The sequence below is a fragment of the Haliotis rubra genome, unplaced genomic scaffold (assembly GCF_003918875.1).
Source record: "Haliotis rubra isolate DU_JTF1 unplaced genomic scaffold, ASM391887v1 Scf148, whole genome shotgun sequence".
In the NCBI taxonomy this organism is placed as follows: Eukaryota; Metazoa; Mollusca; class Gastropoda; order Lepetellida; family Haliotidae; genus Haliotis; species Haliotis rubra.
This window is the reverse complement of record NW_025765425.1, coordinates 1,285,008-1,305,063: the sequence shown is the minus strand read 5'-3', so window position 1 is coordinate 1,305,063 and position 20,056 is coordinate 1,285,008. Positions and strand designations below refer to the sequence as shown.

The 20,056-nt window shown below is 38.5% G+C and overlaps 1 protein-coding gene across 1 annotated transcript in view; it reads right to left on the bottom strand.

The window, feature by feature from the left end:
* LOC124269825 overlaps positions 1 to 20,056 on the bottom strand; it is a 119,718-nt gene that overhangs the window by 54,745 nt on the left and 44,917 nt on the right. Inside the window, 14 exon segments of the mRNA XM_046704858.1 lie at positions 960 to 1,084; positions 1,653 to 1,742; positions 1,946 to 2,101; positions 2,655 to 2,764; positions 2,855 to 2,907; positions 3,433 to 3,503; positions 3,818 to 3,950; positions 4,292 to 4,426; positions 4,612 to 4,758; positions 11,449 to 11,541; positions 13,526 to 13,823; positions 16,425 to 16,469; positions 18,524 to 18,574; positions 19,933 to 19,971. Coding sequence (XP_046560814.1) covers positions 960 to 1,084; positions 1,653 to 1,742; positions 1,946 to 2,101; positions 2,655 to 2,764; positions 2,855 to 2,907; positions 3,433 to 3,503; positions 3,818 to 3,950; positions 4,292 to 4,426; positions 4,612 to 4,758; positions 11,449 to 11,541; positions 13,526 to 13,823; positions 16,425 to 16,469; positions 18,524 to 18,574; positions 19,933 to 19,971 — 1,546 coding nt within the window.

Here is a 20,056-nt window from a genome sequence, read left to right as displayed (position 1 = left end):
GTATAGGTGTGGGTAGGGGTGAGACTGTGTGTCTGGGTGGATGTGTGGTGTAGCAGTGGAGCTATGTGTGGGTGGTGGGGTGGGCATGGATCAGGTGGATGTTTGGGTGGATGTGGCCTGGGTTGTTGTGTTGATCTTGGTAGTATAGGTGTGGGTAAGGATGAGGCTGGGTGTCTGGGTGGATGTGTGGTGTAGCAGTGGAGCTATGTGTGGGTGGTGGGGTGGGCATGGATCAGGTGGATGTTTGGGTGGATGTGGCCTGGGTTGTTGTGTTGATCTTGGTGGTATAGGTGTGGGTAAGGATGAGGCTGGGTGTCTGGGTGTCTGGGTGGATGTGTGGTGTAGCAGTGGAGCTATGTGAGGGTGGTGGGGTGGGCATGGATCAGGTGGATGTTTGGGTGGATGTGGCCTGGGTTGTTGTGTTGATCTTGGTAGTATAGGTGTGGGTAAGGGGTGAGGCTGGGTGTCTGGGTGGATGTGTGGTGTAGCAGTGGAGCTATGTGTGGGTGGTGGGGTTGGGGGTGATGGTGGTCGTGGACATGGATGATGTTGTGGGTACAGATGGGTAGGGGTGTTGGTAGTATAGATGTCAGTATGGGCATGGGTGTGGACATTGTCAAGGTTTACGGGTCCTGGAGATTGTGCAATGTGTCAGAATCAGACAGGTTTTAAAATGAGTGAATTAATATTTTGTAAGTGCAACTATAAAGTAACATTCCCATGCCTGACATTGCCTGAATTTCCATTGGAGGATTCAACAACTGAGTTTTTTTACGAATCCAAACATGTTCCACATTGTCAATGTCATTCAACCGATTCAACATAGGCTACCCCACCGCCCCCATGGGATTCAACATAGCCTCAAGTTCCAATAGAAATACTTAAACAAACATCATTCTTGAAATCAAACTTTGCCAGCTTCCTTCTACAAAATATTTGCCCACTAAACTTCAACTGACCAGAAAGCATCCTGTGCATCCATGAAGAGAAGCGCCATGCCGACGATGAAGTTCATGCCCTGGCAGTAGCCGATGGAGGGGCTGTGGATGCAGAAAGCCAGGAGGATGTCCTGCATGTCCATGATCTGAGACACAAAGGTGAAGGTCACACACAACAGAAGGACACCATACACCATCACAACAACCATCATTACTTTCTTCCATTCCCCATTCAAGTCTCATTGGGTAAATATCACTCTCACTATTTTAGACCCTGTATGTAAGGATATTTTATTCTGGAAATCTATTGCAACATGAAATTTCATACTTTGTCAGGGGGAGATGAATCGTTTCATACAAAAATTTAAACACTTTTGACAATCATTACTGCTTTCTTTATCATCATCATTATTCATGATCAAACCCATGAAGATCCAGGTTAGAATTCATCTTCAGCAACCTTCAGTAAGAGGCGACTAATGGGATCGGATGGTCAGGCTCAACGACTGGTTGACACATGTCATCCTATCCCAGTTGTGCGCAGATCGATGCTCATGCTGTTGATCACTGGATTGTCTGGTTCAGACTCGATCATTTACAGACCGCCACCATATAGCTGGAATATTGCTGAGTGTGGCATAAAACTAAACTCTCTATTCATGATCATGTACTTTGCAGGTGTCTGTTCATCCATCAATCGCCATAACAACTCACCCCTCTGGATCCTGCAGTGGCGAACTTGACATTACTTGGCATGGTCCGCATCAGGTCCAGGGAGACCTGCTTCCTGTATCGAGCAGCCAGCTGGGAACAACAAACACGGTGTCACTACCTTCACGTCACACATCTTTATACCCTCACAACACAGTCTGACCAAACAGGAAGTGTTACACATTATGACAGACTTTCATTGATGTCCGAGAAAAGATCAATGGGAATGATGGCCTATCTAGTGTGCCTACCCTGACTTAAACACCCTACAGATTACAGCAGATCCTGTAGCTTACCGGTGAGTCTGGGACAAGGTTGCAGAGATTGCGGAAGTAGTGTGGACCCTTCTCCGTGATGACATCCTGCACCTGGTCGTGGACGAGCTGCCGCCACACCTGTTTCCGATACTGGTCTGGTATGCCACCGCGACACAGATGCTTCAAACTCTTCTTCTGCAACACACATGATAAGTCCACATCATAGACAATTCATCCACATAGTGGTCAGTCCACATGTAAAATAACATCAAGAATATTGACCTATCAGGTAACAGTGTTTTTAGTATAATTTCTTAGATTGATAATATATTGTTATCGCCAACAACAAAAGTTAATCTGTTTGAAAATGACTGCTAGTTTGCTGTCAGGATTTTGCAACACAATTTGCCAGTTCACTGAGGAGTGAAAGGATGAAGTCCTTCAAACATATCCTACTAACATCTAGGGGGCACTGGGGGCAATAACTTCATCATATGATATCATACTTAAAATAATAAAAGTTTAAACCATGTTTAAGACACATTTCCATTTGCTAAAGTTTGAATTTAGCAATGCCTAATTAAGCCACCCTTTATATACCAATATACGATTTACCAAGAGTAATTCCTGATAGGCCACCTCATTGCATTTTTATCATATTGGGATACAAAGTTCATCAAATTTGTTTATCATATTCAACACACATTTCATTATTTGAGTAAAATTCCGCTTCAAAACGTTTCCTTACATTTTTAATGATGTTCTTGGCATGCTGCTTGAGGTAGGTGTTCCATCGGCGTTCCTCGATGTTCCTCAGGTAGTGAGCTGCCCTGGCACAGGTAGTGAAGCAGGTAGGTGCTTGAAGCCATAGCAGTCCACATGGACATCGAGTTCAACATGCAGGACATGGATACAGGATAGTGAAGCATACAGCAGTCCAGGGACATCAAACTGGTGCTTGGAAACCATAGCAGTCCACATGGACATCGTGGTTGGCCAGTCTACAACATGCAGGACATTGATGGAACATGGAACATCAGAACATTGATACACAGAACATTGATGGAAATGGAACATTGATGAACACAGAACATTGATGGACACGAAACATTGATGGACACAGACACATTGATGCAGATCAATATTCCCGCAATATCAATATTAATGACGACAAGACTACTTATTATTATTATTACTATTACGGAACATTGGTCCATATAGAACATTACTGCACCGGAGCAGGGAAACCAAGCACATCTGCTGTGTATTACCATTGTGAATAGTTTTAGAGTAAGTAGTATCAGCTAGTTCAAGGTAGGACAAAGTTAATGACGTCATCACTGACCATTGTACTGTAGAAATGACTAAGAATATACATGTACAAAGAGTCAATATGGAAATAGCCCTCATTGTAAGGACAAAACATTATCAGTCCTTTTGTGGCTGCTGGAAATAGGCTATATTCTAAGGGAGATAACTCCTGTTAATACATTTTTTCCATATGTTATGAAGCTGATGTAAAATACCTTTCATATGTGGGCAGACTTGGGTTGATCTTCCTGGCTTCATCGAGAAGTTTTTGAACTCTGATCTTGTGCTGGAAAAACAAAAAGTTAAAATCAGAACCAGCAGTACTGGGTATTACAAATAAAATATATTTCTCAGAGATTAAAAATACAGTAAACAATTATTTCTTTTTTATCAAGCCCAAAGGAGTAAAATGTAAAATGTAAAATTAAAGGTTTGAAAATTGAAACTAATGGGTAGCACTGACAGTTGAACTCATAGTTTTGATCAACCTAACTACCTAGGTACAAAATGGCCACAAATAGTTATGGTCGCCCTTTCAAGAAGCATCTCTTCTCTCCTACACCATGCATAGTACCCAGAATCCCTCAGTTCCTGACTCACCCTGTCACCACCAAAGAGAGACAACTCTGCATCATCCATGGTGTCTGTCCCAGTGAATCTGATGCTGGACTGTATGAGGGAGACATAGTCGAACTTCCACTTCTCTATGTCTGCCTCCAGGCCATGCAACTTGCTGAACAAACAGTGGGGAATATTCAGAATATACATCCATATGGTGGGAAATAACTAAAAAGTCCCTAGCTTTGTCTGTACATTAGTGCAAATGTCCCTTCATGAACACTGCGAAGGCAGTGAGGTGGCCTTGTGGTTCGCTCATCACGCCGAAGACCTGGGTTCGAATCCCCACATGGGTACAATGTGTGAAGCCCATTTCTGGTTGTACCCCGCCGTGATGTTGCTGGAATATTGCTAAAAGCGGCGTAAAACCAAACTCAGTCAGTCAGTTTAAAAAAACACATTTTACTACATGTGTGTTACAGATACAATATGGCATTCAGTCTCCTGTAGACTTACCTGTCCTGTTCCGTGAAGACTGTCTGATCGCTGCTGCGTAGTTTGGCCAGGCGTTTCACTTCTTCATTCAGGAAACGGTTCTGGTTTTGTAAGACTCGAACTCTCTCCTGAAACTCTTTTGATACTTTGGTTGTTCTGCAAACCAGATATTGATAAAAATAAGATGATGACTACCCAAAATACACATAAAAACTAGTTGTGCACAATGATTAAATCCATGTAGCTGAATTAGTCAAATTGATAAAAGAATATATTGTCAGTTTAGCCAATCATGGAATTACGAACAATCTACTGTTTGGAGTACATGAATCATACTCTACCTCTTCTTGCTGTCATACGCCTGATCCCCATGCCCCAACTGTCCCAGTTTCTCGTCAAGGTCAAGGATGATCTCATCCTTCTGTTTCAGGATGTCCTGGTAACACGTCTGCCTGTTCATCACCTTGGCCAGCTCACACTTGGTGGCTCTGAAACACACCATCTCAAGGTCATCCCATGGTCATACACAGATGAGCAGTTCCGGGTAAATGTTCACAAACACAATTAAACAATATTCTACAAAAGACAATGATATAAAATTCAAAATATTTTGTATTTTGCCAAATATTCTGTGTCCCTGGTTCAAAGAACTGCTTCTGTGGTCTCCAAGCGGATTGGTGGTTTGTCTCCTAGATGCATGATATTAACTGGCATTAAAGATAGTATTTGCTTTTACCTTGTCTTGTGCTCGGTATTACCATAATAAAACAAGGACTGGGCCCTTATGCTCGAAATGTTCATAGCCCTAAGAATTCTTATCTTTGATCATTGCCAATGTGTTAAGAATGCGCTTAAGAAGCTTGTAGGGCTACGAACATTTCGAGAATAGCTAGCCTGGTCGGATTGGAGTCCCCATGATGTGTCTGAGTGGTATCGACATACAAACTGTAGCATGGTATATCAGTATGCTAGCATTATAGAACTAACATAAACAACTACAGATAGCCACATACATGCCTGTATACAAGTCACTATAACAGTGCAGAAATCTTGAACATGATGATGACGACTTTACCTGGCTTTCATAAAGAACTTGTCAATAAATATCATAGTTAATCCTGTAACTTCCTCGCACACCAAATACAGCTGTAAAAAGTACGTCAAACTGATGTCAAACTGATGGTATCGCCACGCTAGCTACTTATATATCACTCAGTTTTATACGATCAACAGCCTGCTGCTTGCTGTATACGTCTTGTCCTTGGTGTGTCAGAGTGATGGCCACAGTAATGATCATCACCGAAATGACGTCAACCCACTTTGGAGCAAGATGATTGATAATATGATAATTGTCCAAAGCAGCATTGAACTCAACTCACTCACTCTAAAACAATCCACTCCTGAAAACAGCCATATGCAAAAAGAGATAAGATAAGCAAGCGGTGTCCTCTCCGTGACCTGACTGATAATCAATACAGCATATTGCAACCTTACAACTTGGGGCTTATAGGATAACACAAGGTATAAGAATATAGCTTTATCACATATGAACACTAGCTCTGTCATTGTGCACCTGGCTCTCATATGTCTGTACGGACGATACGGACCAACCACTTGATACATCAGCATCTAGGAACGCCATATTGTACCTCCATGAAGAACATCGGACCATGCATCCATGTAATGTCAGCAGCCAGGATTTTTTTTCCGAAAGTTTCAAAATTTAAATTCAATCAAAATTTCACATTAAAATAAATTCTTATATTTAAGTTTTATACAGGAAATAACATTTAATATTGATAAACAGTCTGCAACATAAAAACTGTCTATAGCATAACAGTTTTATAGTCTATGGTATACGGGACAGATATGTTTCCCAAGTTGTCAATAACAAGGTCATCTCCAGCCAGATGTTGCTCTTTACATTAAAGAGCTGTTTTGCGGAGTCAGCTGAGAGATTGGCTGATAACAATCCATCCTGTATTTCATGTGTGCACTATAGCGTGCCATGAGCCATGGTAACAAGCACATCATAGACACATTCTCACAACCAATCCTACAATTCTCATAGGTTGTCCAATATATTTCACAATCCACTCATATTTTCACAATCCATCTATGTTTGTCACAATCCATCCTTCATCTCTCACAATCCATCATAAAGATCTCACAATCCATCCTTTAGTTTTCACAATCCATCTATGATTGTATCAATCTATCTATATTTCTCACAATCCATCTATGATTGTATCAATCTATCTATATTTCTCACAATCCATCTATGATTGTATCAATCCATCAATACTTCTCACAATCCAACCTATGTTTCAGTGAGTGTTGTTTTGTGACATGGCCACAGTGCCTCCAATGTCCGATGCCAGTAGACAATCCTGCAGTGACCAGACAACCAGTGGCTTCAGGCTTGAACAACCATCCAGGCCACTGGGCCATGGTAACACCAATCATCCAGGCCACTGGGTTGTGGTAACACCAATCATCCAGGCCACTGGGTCGTGGTAACACCAATCATCCAGGCCACTGGGTCATGGTAACACCAATCTGGATATCCAGGCCACTGGGTCATGGTAACACCAATCATCCAGGCCACTGGGTCGTGGTAACACCAATCATCCAGGCCACTGGGTCCTGGTAACACCAATCATCCAGGCCACTGGGTCATGGTAACACCAATCATCCAGGCCACTGGGTCCTGGTAACACCAATCATCCAGGCCACTGGGTCCTGGTAACACCAATCATCCAGGCCACTGGGTCCTGGTAACACCATGCCACTCATCCTGGTAACATCCATGTAACACCATCCAGGCCACTGGGTCGTGGTAACACCAATGATCCAAGTCAGAACCTAGCCACCTCCCTGCAACTTTACAGTTTACTTTCAGTTTCGAAAATAACAGAAAAAAACTTGTTTGATTGCAGATATCCTTTCCTCAACCATCTTAACTGTCTTATTCAAACTATTGATAAAGTGCAAGGTGGCTCATCAGCAAGGCATATTTCCTTTCCATGGTCAAAAATATCGAAATGTTATGATAGAAAACAACCAATCTTAGATTGAATATGTAAATTATGACCTCTCAAAACACCCTTTTGTTCCTAGAAGTACCAGACTTTTTGAACGTTTAGTTACTTAGTCATGTTTATAGATTAAAGTCCGACAAAGTTTTCAATGTGAATAAACCAGAGTCATATCATTAGTAGTTGGGAAAGTAGTATCCAACAACAGCATCTTTCAAGTGTGGCTGAAAAATAGGATACTAGATGTCTAAATTACATGGATGGAAAAGCTTTCGGAAACACATGAACTACAGAAAAATGTAATGAAAATTTATAATGATTAATCCCAAACTGGCTGCTCTCTCAAGGAAATGAATCAGTGTTAAAAAAACAAAGATGATCTTGTTGTCCCTCGAGAAATCACTCTGACTATGCTATTAAAAGAAATAACTGTTGTCTACGATGTCTTGGTTCAACACCTGTACCTGTGCCACTGCCGTAATGTCTCCATGGCTTCAGTACCACACACCACAGACAGGTAATGTATAAGACACCATCAGGGTATGTCGTGAATAGAACATGAATTCCAGTCAGTGACATCGTCCAGCAAAAGATCGACACAAACATGTCCCAAGATTGTCCCAAAAGGGTCCAAAGTATACCATGTGCTCCATGGCTACAAGAAAGGTTTTATCCTGAAAAGTTTCTTTGTATTGTTGTCCTGTAAAGGATCAATAGCTTCTCCTTGTTGCAGCTGTTGCAGAGAGGCTGGACATGGATTTATCATTGGTGACTCATACTGGTATATACATGCTGTATACAACCTCTGTATGTGGGTTAACATTAAAGATCTGGATCTCTCCTGACTTTCTTCTTCCCACATTAAACTGATGTGCTGTGATATAACTGCAATACTGTTGGCATTAACTCAACTCACTCACAGAGTGTATGTGGTGTATACAACCCCTGTATATAGATATATCCTGTTTTCATCATAATAATAATAATCATCATCATCATCATCTTATGTCATAAGATCAAGAACTGAACAAGAACTGCAGCATAAGGATGCAGTAGGATGTAACAAAGAGAATATTTTTCAAAAATATATGAGCCATTCCATGAATCTATCCATATACTGTTCATTTAACACCTATACTCTCAAGCACAGATTGCATTAAGTTATTTGCAGTTAAGAAATGACAGTTACTTTAATGTTTTGTTAAAGAATATTTCCTTTTTTTCTCTGAATTTTAGCCTGTTATGGGAAGACATCATTACATGAGGTAGGCTTAAGACATATACCAGCACCACTTAGATGAAACCCATGAGTAAAGTGCTGATATTGGAGAAGAGCAAAAAGCAAGCAGATCCTGGCATGGCAAAGGGGACATAACTTTTGGACAACACATAAAGTCACCTGCGTTTCCATTTGCCTTCAAATGACTCATTGTGCATACAATCATCACCACCACTATCAAAATTAACCATCATCAACATCATCATCATCAACATCGCCATTACCAACGTTGTGATGATTATCATGAGTGTGGTGCTGACAGAAATAGTATTGCTGGCAAAACTGGGAAAGCACAATGCATACGTTTATCCCAGATGTCACTAACATCTCACTCTTAAACTCCAGAATTATGCATACGAAATATGTGAAATAATAATACATAAACAACATTCAGCGTTAAACCCTACACAACAACATTCAGCATTAAACCCTACACAACAACATTCAGCATTAACCCTACACAACAACATTCAGCGTTAACCCTACACAACAACATTCAGCATTAAACCCTACACAACAACATTCAGCGTTAAACCCTACACAACAACATTCAGCATTAAACCCTACACAACAACATTCAAAACCCTACACAACAACATTCAGCATTCAGCGTTAAACCCTACACAACAACATTCAGCATTAAACCCTACACAACAACATTCAGCATTAAACCCTACACAACAACATTCAGCATTAACCCTACACACACATTCAGCATTAACAACATTCAGCATAACCCTACACAACAACATTCAGCATTAACCCTACACAACAACATTCAGCATTAACCCTACACAACAACATTCAGCGTTAACACCTACACAACAACATTCCTACACAACAACATTCAGCGTTAAACCCTACACATTCAGCAACATTCAGCAGCATTAAACCCTACACAACAACATTCAGCATTAACCCTACACAACAACATTCAGCGTTAAACCCTACACAACAACATTCAGCGTTAAACCCTACACAACAACATTCAGCGTTAAACCCTACACAACAACATTCAGCATTAAACCCTACACAACACACAAACAACATTCAGCATTAAACCCTACACAACAACATTCAGCATTAAACCCTACACAACAACATTCAGCATTAAACCCTACACAACAACATTCAGCATTAAACTCTACACAACAACATTCACAGCATTAACCCTACACAACAACATTCAGCGTTACACAACAAAATATTCAGTGTTAAACCAACAACATTCAGCACAAACCCTACAACAACCAGCGTTAAACTCTACACAACAACATTCAGCTTAAACCCTACACAACAACATTCAGTGTTAAACCCTACACAACAACATTCAGCATTAAACCCTACACAACAACATTCACAACAACATTCAGCATTAACCCTACACAACAACATTCAGCATTAACCCTACACAACAACATTCAGCGTTAAACCCTACACAACAACATTCAGCATTAAACCCTACACAACAACATTCAGCACCCTACACAACAAACAACATTCAGCATTAACCCTACACAACAACATTCAGCTGTTAAACCCTACACAACAACATTCAGCGTTAAACCCTACACAACAACATTCAGCGTTAAACCCTACACAACAACATTCAGCAAACATTCAGCATTAACCAACAACATTCTACACAACAACATTCAGCATTAACCCCTACACAACAACATTCAGCATTAAACCCTACACAACAACATTCAGCTTAACCCTACACAACAACATTCAGCTGTACACAACAACATTCAGCGTTAAACTCTACACAACAACATTCACTGTTAAACCCTACACAACAACATTCAGTGTTAAACCCTACACAACAACATTCAGCATTAACCCTACACAACAACATTCAGCATTAACCCTACACAACAACATTCAGCGTTAAACTCTACACAACAACATTCAGCGTTAAACCCTACACAACAACATTCAGCATTAAACCCTACACAACAACATTCAGCATTAAACCCTACACAACAACATTCAGCATTAACCCTACACAACAACATTCAGCATTAACATTACACAACAACATTCAGCGTTAAACCCTACACAACATTCAGTGTTAAACCCTACACAACAATATTCAGCGTTAAACCCTACACAACAACATTCAGCGTTAAACCCTACACAACAACATTCAGTGTTAAACCCTACACAACATTCAGTGTTAAACCCTACACAACAACATTCAGCATTAACCCTACACAACAACATTCAGCGTTCAGCATTAAACCCTACACAACAACATTCAGCTGTTAAACCCTACACAACAACATTCAGCGTTAAACCCTACACACAACAACATTCAGCTGCTAAACCCCACAACACACAACAACATTCAGCTGCTTAAACCCTACACAACAACATTCAGTGTTAAACCCTACACAACAACATTCAGCATTAACCCTACACAACAACATTCAGCATTAACCCTACACAACAACATTCAGCGTTAAACTCTACACAACAACATTCAGCGTTAAACCTACACAACAACATTCAGCGTTAAACCCTCCACAACAACATTCAGCATTAAACCCTACACAACATTCAGCATTAACCCTACACAACAACATTCAGTGTTAAACCCTACACAACAACATTCAGCGTTAAACCCTACACAACAACATATTAACTAGTTAGGGATAAATCAATGATGGTGCTATACTCACATTGATGTCTACAGTGCAGCAAGCAGTATTTAACATTTTCCTTGACTTTAACAACATTTCAGATAGCAAGTCTTCGGTGAGACCAGCAGTAACCTTTCACTCTGAATCCAGTCACACACAAAACACCACGTGTGATCTAGTTATTAATGAGGGCACCTGCTGTGCTATACTTACATCAGCTCCTTCTCCAGTTCCGAGATTCTGCCCAGCTCTTGAGACCCCATCTCCCCTTTATCGATGGCGGAATCACTGGACGCAGACATCGAGCTATCATAAACCAGATCATGTCTTACTAATATCACCCACCTCTTCATCTCGGAGTTAAACACATAGGACATTTACATGTATGTACCACGGAATATGGGGCAGAATTTCTGTGGAATCAATAGAGATTTATACAACGAACATATGCCGATCATCAAACATTTGATCTTGCCAACACAATGCCAGTATTGTTGCTATTGTATGTTGCATTTCAAGCATCACGGCAACTGTGAACTGATGCATACATATCTCTCAATTAAAATTTGATATCAATATGTGCAATGGCAATAACTTTGACAAATATCAAAAGCAGTCTGTAAATTTGGTTCATACTGGATTTTGAGTACATCAAAACATATATGCTTTAAAGGCAGCCATAACTGACCAACTAAATCAATGTCACACTTTGTGTGTCATCATGATTTAGGACGAGAGAGTAAAAGCAGGAATTGTTCAAGAGGACAAACTTAAAGAAACCATCTGATCATTTCATGTGTCATTTGTCCATCAGTTTAACTAATTTGTCCAACAGTCAATCTATCAGATTGTCAATCTGTTTGACTGTTTTGTCAGTCAGTTTGAAGAACAGTTTGACTATCTTGTCCATCAGTTTGTCAATCAGTTTGATCTGTTTGGCCTTGTGTGAATATTTTGAATATTTTGTCCATCTGTTTGTCCATTAGTTTGAAAATATTGTCCATCTGATAGTCCATTAGTTTTGATATATTGTCCATCTGATTGTCCATTAGTTGAAATATTTAGTCCATCTGTTTGTCCCTTAATTTGAATATATTGTCCATCTGATTGTCCATTAGTTTGAATATATTGTCTATCTGATAGTCCCTTAGTTTGAATATATTGTCTATCTGATAGTCCCTTAGTTTGAATATATTGTCTATCTGATAGTCCCTTAGTTTGAATATATTGTCCATTAGTTTGAATATATTGTCCATCTGATTGTCCATTAGTTTGAATATTTTGTCCATCTGTTTGTCCTGTCCATTAATCTGAATATTTTGTCCATCTGTTCCCCATTAGTTTGAATATATTGTCCATATGATTGTCCATTAATTTGAATGTATTGTCCATCTGATTGTCCATTAGTTTTGATATATTGTCCATCTGATTGTCCATTAGTTGTCCATCTGATTGTCCATTAGTTTGAATATATTGTCCATTAGTTTGAACATATTGTGCATCTGATTGTCCATTAGTTTTGATATATTGTCCATCTGATTGCCCATTAGTTTGAATATATTGTCCATCTGATAGTCCATTAGTTTGAATACATTGTCCATTAGTTTGTATATATTGTCCCTTAGTTTGAATATATTGTCTATCTGATTGTCCATTAGTTTGAATATATTGTCCATCTGATTGTCCATCAGTTTGAATATATTGTCCCTTAGTTTGAATATATTGTCTATCTGTTTGTCCATTAGTTTGAATATTTTGTCCATCTGTTTGTCCATTAGTTTTGATATATTGTCCATCTGTTTGTCCATTAGTTTAAATATATTTGTCCATCTGATTCTCCCTTAGTTTGAATATATTGTCCATTAGTTTTGATATATTGTCCATCTGTTTATCCATTAGTTTTGATATATTGTCCATCTGTTTGTCCATTAGTTTTGACTGACTGACTGAGTTTGGTTTTATGCCACTTTTAGCAATATTCCAGCAACATCACGGTGGGGGACACCAGAAATGCCATTAGTTTTGATATATTGTCCATCTGTTTGTCCATTAGTTTTGATATATTGTCCATCTGTTTGTCCATTAGTTTGAATATATTGACCCTCTGTTTGTTGATTAGTTTGTCCATTCTGTCCATTGGTTGTCCATCGTGTTGACATTTATTCCATCTCTTTGACATTTATTCCATCTCTTTGACCAAAGCCTTAAGCAGCCTAAGCATAAGCTCTCAATTTAAAAAAAGCACAACAGCCAAAGAACTATAACACAATTTGTCTACCATCGTACACACCTATGTCGGTTCCTCTCCTCTGACCTGGACAGATCAAAGTTCTGATATTGATCACAGTCACTGTCCTGATCAAACGTCTGCTGTCTCATCTTCCTCTTCATCCCATCAGCCTTTGATTTGTTCCTCCTGGGATGCCCCTCCTCCCCGTACAACTCGTCACTGTCGGCGGTGCTGCCGCTGCTGGAGTCTCCATTGTACATGGAGCTGCGTCGTCGGTAGCCATTAGCCTTGGTTTCACACGAGTCCATGCTGACTGACAGCTGTCGGGCATATGGAGTAAATAGGGACGATGGAATCTCTGAAACGAGGAATTGAACATGTAGCTTCTATCATATATTCATATTAAACTGAGAAAGAATTCAAGTCATGAGGACATGAAATCAATCGGTCAGTTCTATCTTCATAAACATTTAGTCTACTAAAAAAATATTTAGAAACAAACTAATGTCAAATATAAACAAAAACACACTCGAAAGTTATTTTGAAATAAAGGTTAATCATTAATCTGTCAAGCTTTCGAATATTTCAGTAAATCATTTATATTTGTGAATTTTTGTAATTAATAGTTATAGATGCCCAAAACATATTTTCTAAAACAAATTTAGACCTGTTTGAAAAGTGAGATATAGTCGCTACCTTGCCCAACCTTGTCCCAACACAAATATATCAACATGGCTGGTTGACGTGAATATCAAGTCAAGATTTTTTATAATATTGATAACGTTGTGACAGTGAAAATTAATTTCTCCAAATATTTCATGTCCTAACGAACACTAAAACTACAGGTGATATGTATACCGGTAAGTATAAAGCAGGTCTAAGTTGTGCAGTGATACAATATTGTGCTGTGCTAACATGCATTCAGAAAGGTTTTGTTGCTCTAGGAATTGTATATGATATATGCTTACATATAAATTACTAACAAGGAATATATATTTCTAACATACAAAATTAGTATTCATAGGCTGAATAATGATTGCTTATTGTGTCTTGTTGTGTCTGTTTTCTATTGGGATGAAAGTAATCAAATCAGAGGCCATTTTGAGTCATCAGTAACAGAATCATTTCTATTCTCCAAATATTTGTTCACATCTATGGCCATACCTAAACTAAATCATTACGGATTTTTAAAAATCTCATCAATATTACCAATATTAACACTAAATTTTAATATTACACATTTCAATTCAAAACTCTTCTTATGTTTTGACCATGTAAACCCAGCCCCTCCTATGAAATATTTCTTATCTCATCTTAAAGTCCTCCTTCTTGTAAACATGATGATCCAAAATATGCTGATCTTGCAGTTAATGCAAAACTTACATATACCTGTATATATAAAATGTATAATTAGTAAAAGCATCTCTGATTAGAATGCTATATGAGTAATTGGCTTTGTAGGCTACTGCTTGGACTGATATTCGGTTATAATCACACTACACCAGGTTTATCGTAATATTATTTAGTAAACTGTTATTTATATCAGGCCATGACATAAAATCAATATCAGTCAAGATATACAATATACTCAACAGATGGCAGCCTTGACCTATGAAAACAAGGGCAGGTAACTGCTGATGTAATGATTTTTCTTACTAAACAAACCCTGGACAAACCAATCAATTATTTCTGTGTGGTAGTATATTATGTCGGTATTGTCAGGTGTTGAAACTAACCTATCTAAAATATCATTGTTGCATAGACATTAGAAAAGCAAAAAGCATTTGTCAAGAAATGGCATAATTATAATAAATTGTTATTTCCATATAATTCTGTATTTTCAGTGTCAATATGTAGGCATGTATAGTCCATGGACATAAGATGAAAGCACACATCATACAATCAATATTTCTTTACTCAAACAGACAAAGAAATAAAAAAAACTAATCTGATATTGAGGGTGACAAGCAAAATTGTAAAAAGTATGCAAAGCGTGGGTAAGGTATGGTAGAGGAATCTCGCAACATTGTATCAACATGCATTATATAAATAATCATATGCATCTCACAACAATGCATGATCATGCATTGTGGAAATGGAGCCGCCATGCATACATGCATCATTTAATGATAAATGATCAAGTTCATATAACATCAGTTTTATAAACACCACAAACTTACAACATATATCTCATCAACACAAACAACATATATCACACATCTAGGAATCTTTGACACAAACAGTGAAAACATGACAGGAGCTAGATAATGTTTATTAAAGATAATGACATTGACGTGATCCATAGGCAACTCATTGAGTATACACCTGATATAAATATTGTCTGAAGAATTAATGCTGACTCGGCAATTCTGGCTTTGAAGTGGAATGCCAGGTGCTTCTATAGTTTGATGCATCGCTACGCTGTATACTGAGTTCAGGTGAGCTAAGAATTACTGCATGGTGTATAGCTTCAGGTGAACTAGGTATTTGAAAACACACTCTTCTCAAAACAGAAAAAATGCCAGTTCATAAAGGCATTTTTGTCTTCATATCCAAATATTTTCACAAATTATTGAGAACCATTAGATATGAAATATTATTACAAATTATTTAAAAAACATTAAACATGAAATATTTAAAGAAACATATCTATCGGAAATAAATTTTCCCTCTTGCATATTTAGAAAATCCAGGGGCCCATTTTACAAAGCAATCATAGTGCTATGACTGTCGTAAGTCTATGTTAAAGTATGGGAGTTACGATCACCTTAGTGTTACGATCACCTTGTGAAATGGGGCCCAGATCACAATAGAGGGGTACTAGCTATATGAAATGGAGTGTTTGAGAAGTGTGTGTGTTCAAGCACGGGCTGCAGGTTCTGTGAGGTCTGGGCTACAGGAAGCATGTGTGGTGGTGCTGTACGTACAGGAAATGACGACACTACGACATTTGGTTTACCTAGAGGATTGGATATGCTGAACCTCTTTTTGAAGGGAGGCATCTCTGGGAGAAGGAGATAAGCATGTATAGACATCAAAATAAAAATCACATATCACCTGAAAACAAAATCGTGTTAAGCTCGCAAAATGCAAAGCAGACTGCTTAAGCCTTTTCTTTGTCCAAAGCATGGAAGATTGATGAAAATAACAGATTACTGGCAGTAGAGTCTTAATTACTTTCACAGAATTGATCATTATTGTGTATATCCTTGGCACTGTATCACTATCTATCTGGTACTTCATGTTTGATAATTATTGAAATATTCCAATTTTATCAAGTTTTATTTTATTAATGTGAGTTAAGGGTTAAGTGTTATTTCAATTTGATATAATTAGCCACCAAATACAAAGAAGCTTTCACATCTAGAAAAAACACCTTTGAAGAATTGGAAACTACAGCACACATTGATGTTATGTTAATTATACAACTACGTGTTAATTCACAAAGTGGGTCTCTCTGTACCACAATGTACAAGGATGCCCATTTCACGGTGCCGGTGCTTCTGTTAACAATATTCAGCAAGTATGGTATAAGTTGGGGGATATACGAGAGTGTTCTTGTAACTGCTTGAAGCTGTGATGCAAGACGAGGTGATATCACATGAAGCTATATTCTGCCAACAGTGCCACACGATACTACACTCCTGCTGTTGTTGCAGCTGCTGCTGCTGTTGATGCTGATGGTGCCAGATATACCATCCACAGCCGTAGAGCTTCTTTACCAAATCATTCTTTTCACTTACAAAGTTTAAAAAATAAAAATTGAAAACTTAATTTAAAAATAAATTCATACTGATCAAATCAAGAACAAAAATTGAAGTGAAGGGGCATCTGTAAATTTAGTGATTAGAATATGAGATTATTCAATATGTACACAGAAGGTTGGAACATATTAAAAATTATTAAAAAAACAACGGTCTCACTTTAACTTAATTGTTCATTAACACGTAAACTATTTGGAAATACTCCAAGTTCAATATGAGATGTGAACTATGTCCAGTAGTACAAGCAGAGGTCATAGGGTGTCCGTGAGACAGAAGGAGCGTTATATTCAGACGGCATCACCTAACGAAGTTAATATGAGACGACTAATTCTATACACTGAAGCTTGTGCTGCCTTCACGTTACTCCAGACTGGTTCAGTGTAATCATCGTTTGAGAGAACAAAAAAGGGTGATTGCTGCTTTTAGTATCACCCTTGCAACCTAAAGGAAGCCATTACATTCAGTTTCTACATCTGTAGATACAGACTGAGGTCATTGGAATCTTTCATCACCCTTGCATTTACTGACACATGATGGTCTTATTGCCCTTGCATCATTGTGTTATCGCCCTTAGTAAGACAGTTTGAAGTCATCATGAATAATCTACACCCTGACTGGAGTCATCATATTTCCTGACAGAGTGACCTCCCTTGCGTTAGTTATCACACATCCAGACACTGATTATGGTCATCGTGATCAGTTACCCCCCTTGAATGATCTGAATGTGATCATGGCTGTCAGTTATCCCCCTTGAACAATCTGAATGAGGTCATTAATATTTTGATCGTTTATCCCACTTTAAGTAACTGACAAAGGTAATCATGAATAGTAATCCCCCTCGAGGTAACTGACAAAGGTTATTGTGATCAGTTATCCCCCCTTGAAGTAACTGACAAAGGTAATCGTGATCAGTTATCCCCCTTAAATGGTTTTGAATGAGGTCATCAAAACCCATTATCACCTGTACACAGACTTACAGAGGTCATTAAGATCAGTTATCATCTTTCAATTGATTGACTAAGAGTCAATATAATTTTAAGTCCTGTTGACAAACTAATAATCAAATTTTAATCAGTTCCTCTATCTCTACCAAAACCTACTTTCGAAAAATCTGGAAAAAAAAGACATCTAAATTCATCAAAGTATTCTTTTTCATTCTCATATCTTTCATGCAACCGTGACAAAATGTATGGGGAAATGCACCTCCACCATTGTCGATTGTGTCCCATAACTATAACAACAAGTCTCCCAGTAACGTAAAGGACAACATTAATGTTATCGCAGCACTGGTTACCTTCAAACACTGGCGGCAAGGAGCGCGATCGGTCCACCTTCTCATGAGTGGCTTGTAGAGGAGAAAACAGGCAACATGTTACACTCTCAACTCCTTGAGGAGAATCTCCACTAAGAGCATATGCAAATCCCAGACTGTGTGGACACAACCTTTAATGTCACTTCTTCCCATGAAGGAAGGACAGACACTGAACTCCCTCTCAAGATGTTGCTTTGCATAATATGTTCACCCTTTCGTTGTATTTTAATGAGCAAACTTAAGCCTTTATTTGGATAGATCCTTTTGTTAACAGGAGGTGCAGCCATTGGTGTTCACAATTTAGAGATGTCATGTACTGAGCTACTAGTGAGTCAGTTGGGTTTTACGCCGCTTTTAGCAATATTCCAGCAATATCACGACTGGGGACACCAGAAATGGGCTTCACACAATGTGCCCATATGGGGAATCAAACCCGGGTCTTCAGAGTGACGAGTGAATGCTTTAACCACTAGGCTACCTCACAGCCCCACATGATGACTCTTAGGTCATGAGCCAGACTTGATTGCAACAAACCTGACATATTTCCAAAATACTGTCAACACATTACGACTCACTCCCATGGCAGTTAACCAACTTCGGGGCTGTATAATTGTATAGCAAGGTGCTTGGTACCAACAAACAATGAGACTGTTTCCCTAAAAAACTGTATATAACTTGACTTTTCGTTTGTATATTTGCCAGGAGTTATATATGAGTGTATAAGATTATGAAAAATAAACAAAGTTTTATATCATTTGTTAAGTTACACTGAACAAGACATGACATTTTTCTTAGAAACAACTGCATTGATAGCATTAAAATAATTGTAAGAAGAATCAATACTTTCCGAAATAATGAATCAGTACAAAAGTGTCTGTGTTGTCTTCAAAACAAGGTCTCAACATGATGTAGTTTTCTAAACAGGTTTGTTTCAGAGAGTACTGAACTGTCGGTTTATGGGAGTACTGAACTACTTGTTTCCGAGAGTACTAAAATGTTTGTTTCTAAAAGTACTGAACCACTTGTTTCTGGAAGTACTGAACTGTTTGTTTCTGAGAGTACTGAAATGTTTGTTTCTAAAAGTACTGAACCACTTGTTTCTGGAAGCACTGAACTGTTTGTTTCTGGGATTACTGGACTGTTTGTTTCTGAGAGTACTGAACTACTTATTTCTTGGAGTTCTGAACTGTTTGTTTCTGAGAGTACTGGACCACTTGTTTCTGGGAGTACCGAATCATTTACTGTCCATTACTTGGCAACATTATAAAATAACAGCTCCTTTACCTGTTTGACTCAGATCCTGGTACTACTGTCAGTATTAGGTTTGCAATGTCGAGAAACATACTGCAAAGAACCACACTTCCCACAAGAAATCTTTCAGAATTACTTACATGACACCGAATCTCTAATAAGGCAACAAGGAACTGAAACTGAATTGTTGATTGAAACTAGTATGAGAGATTCTAGTTTGAATCTGACACATCCACACCCAAAAAAAGCTGCTAGCATGTGCTT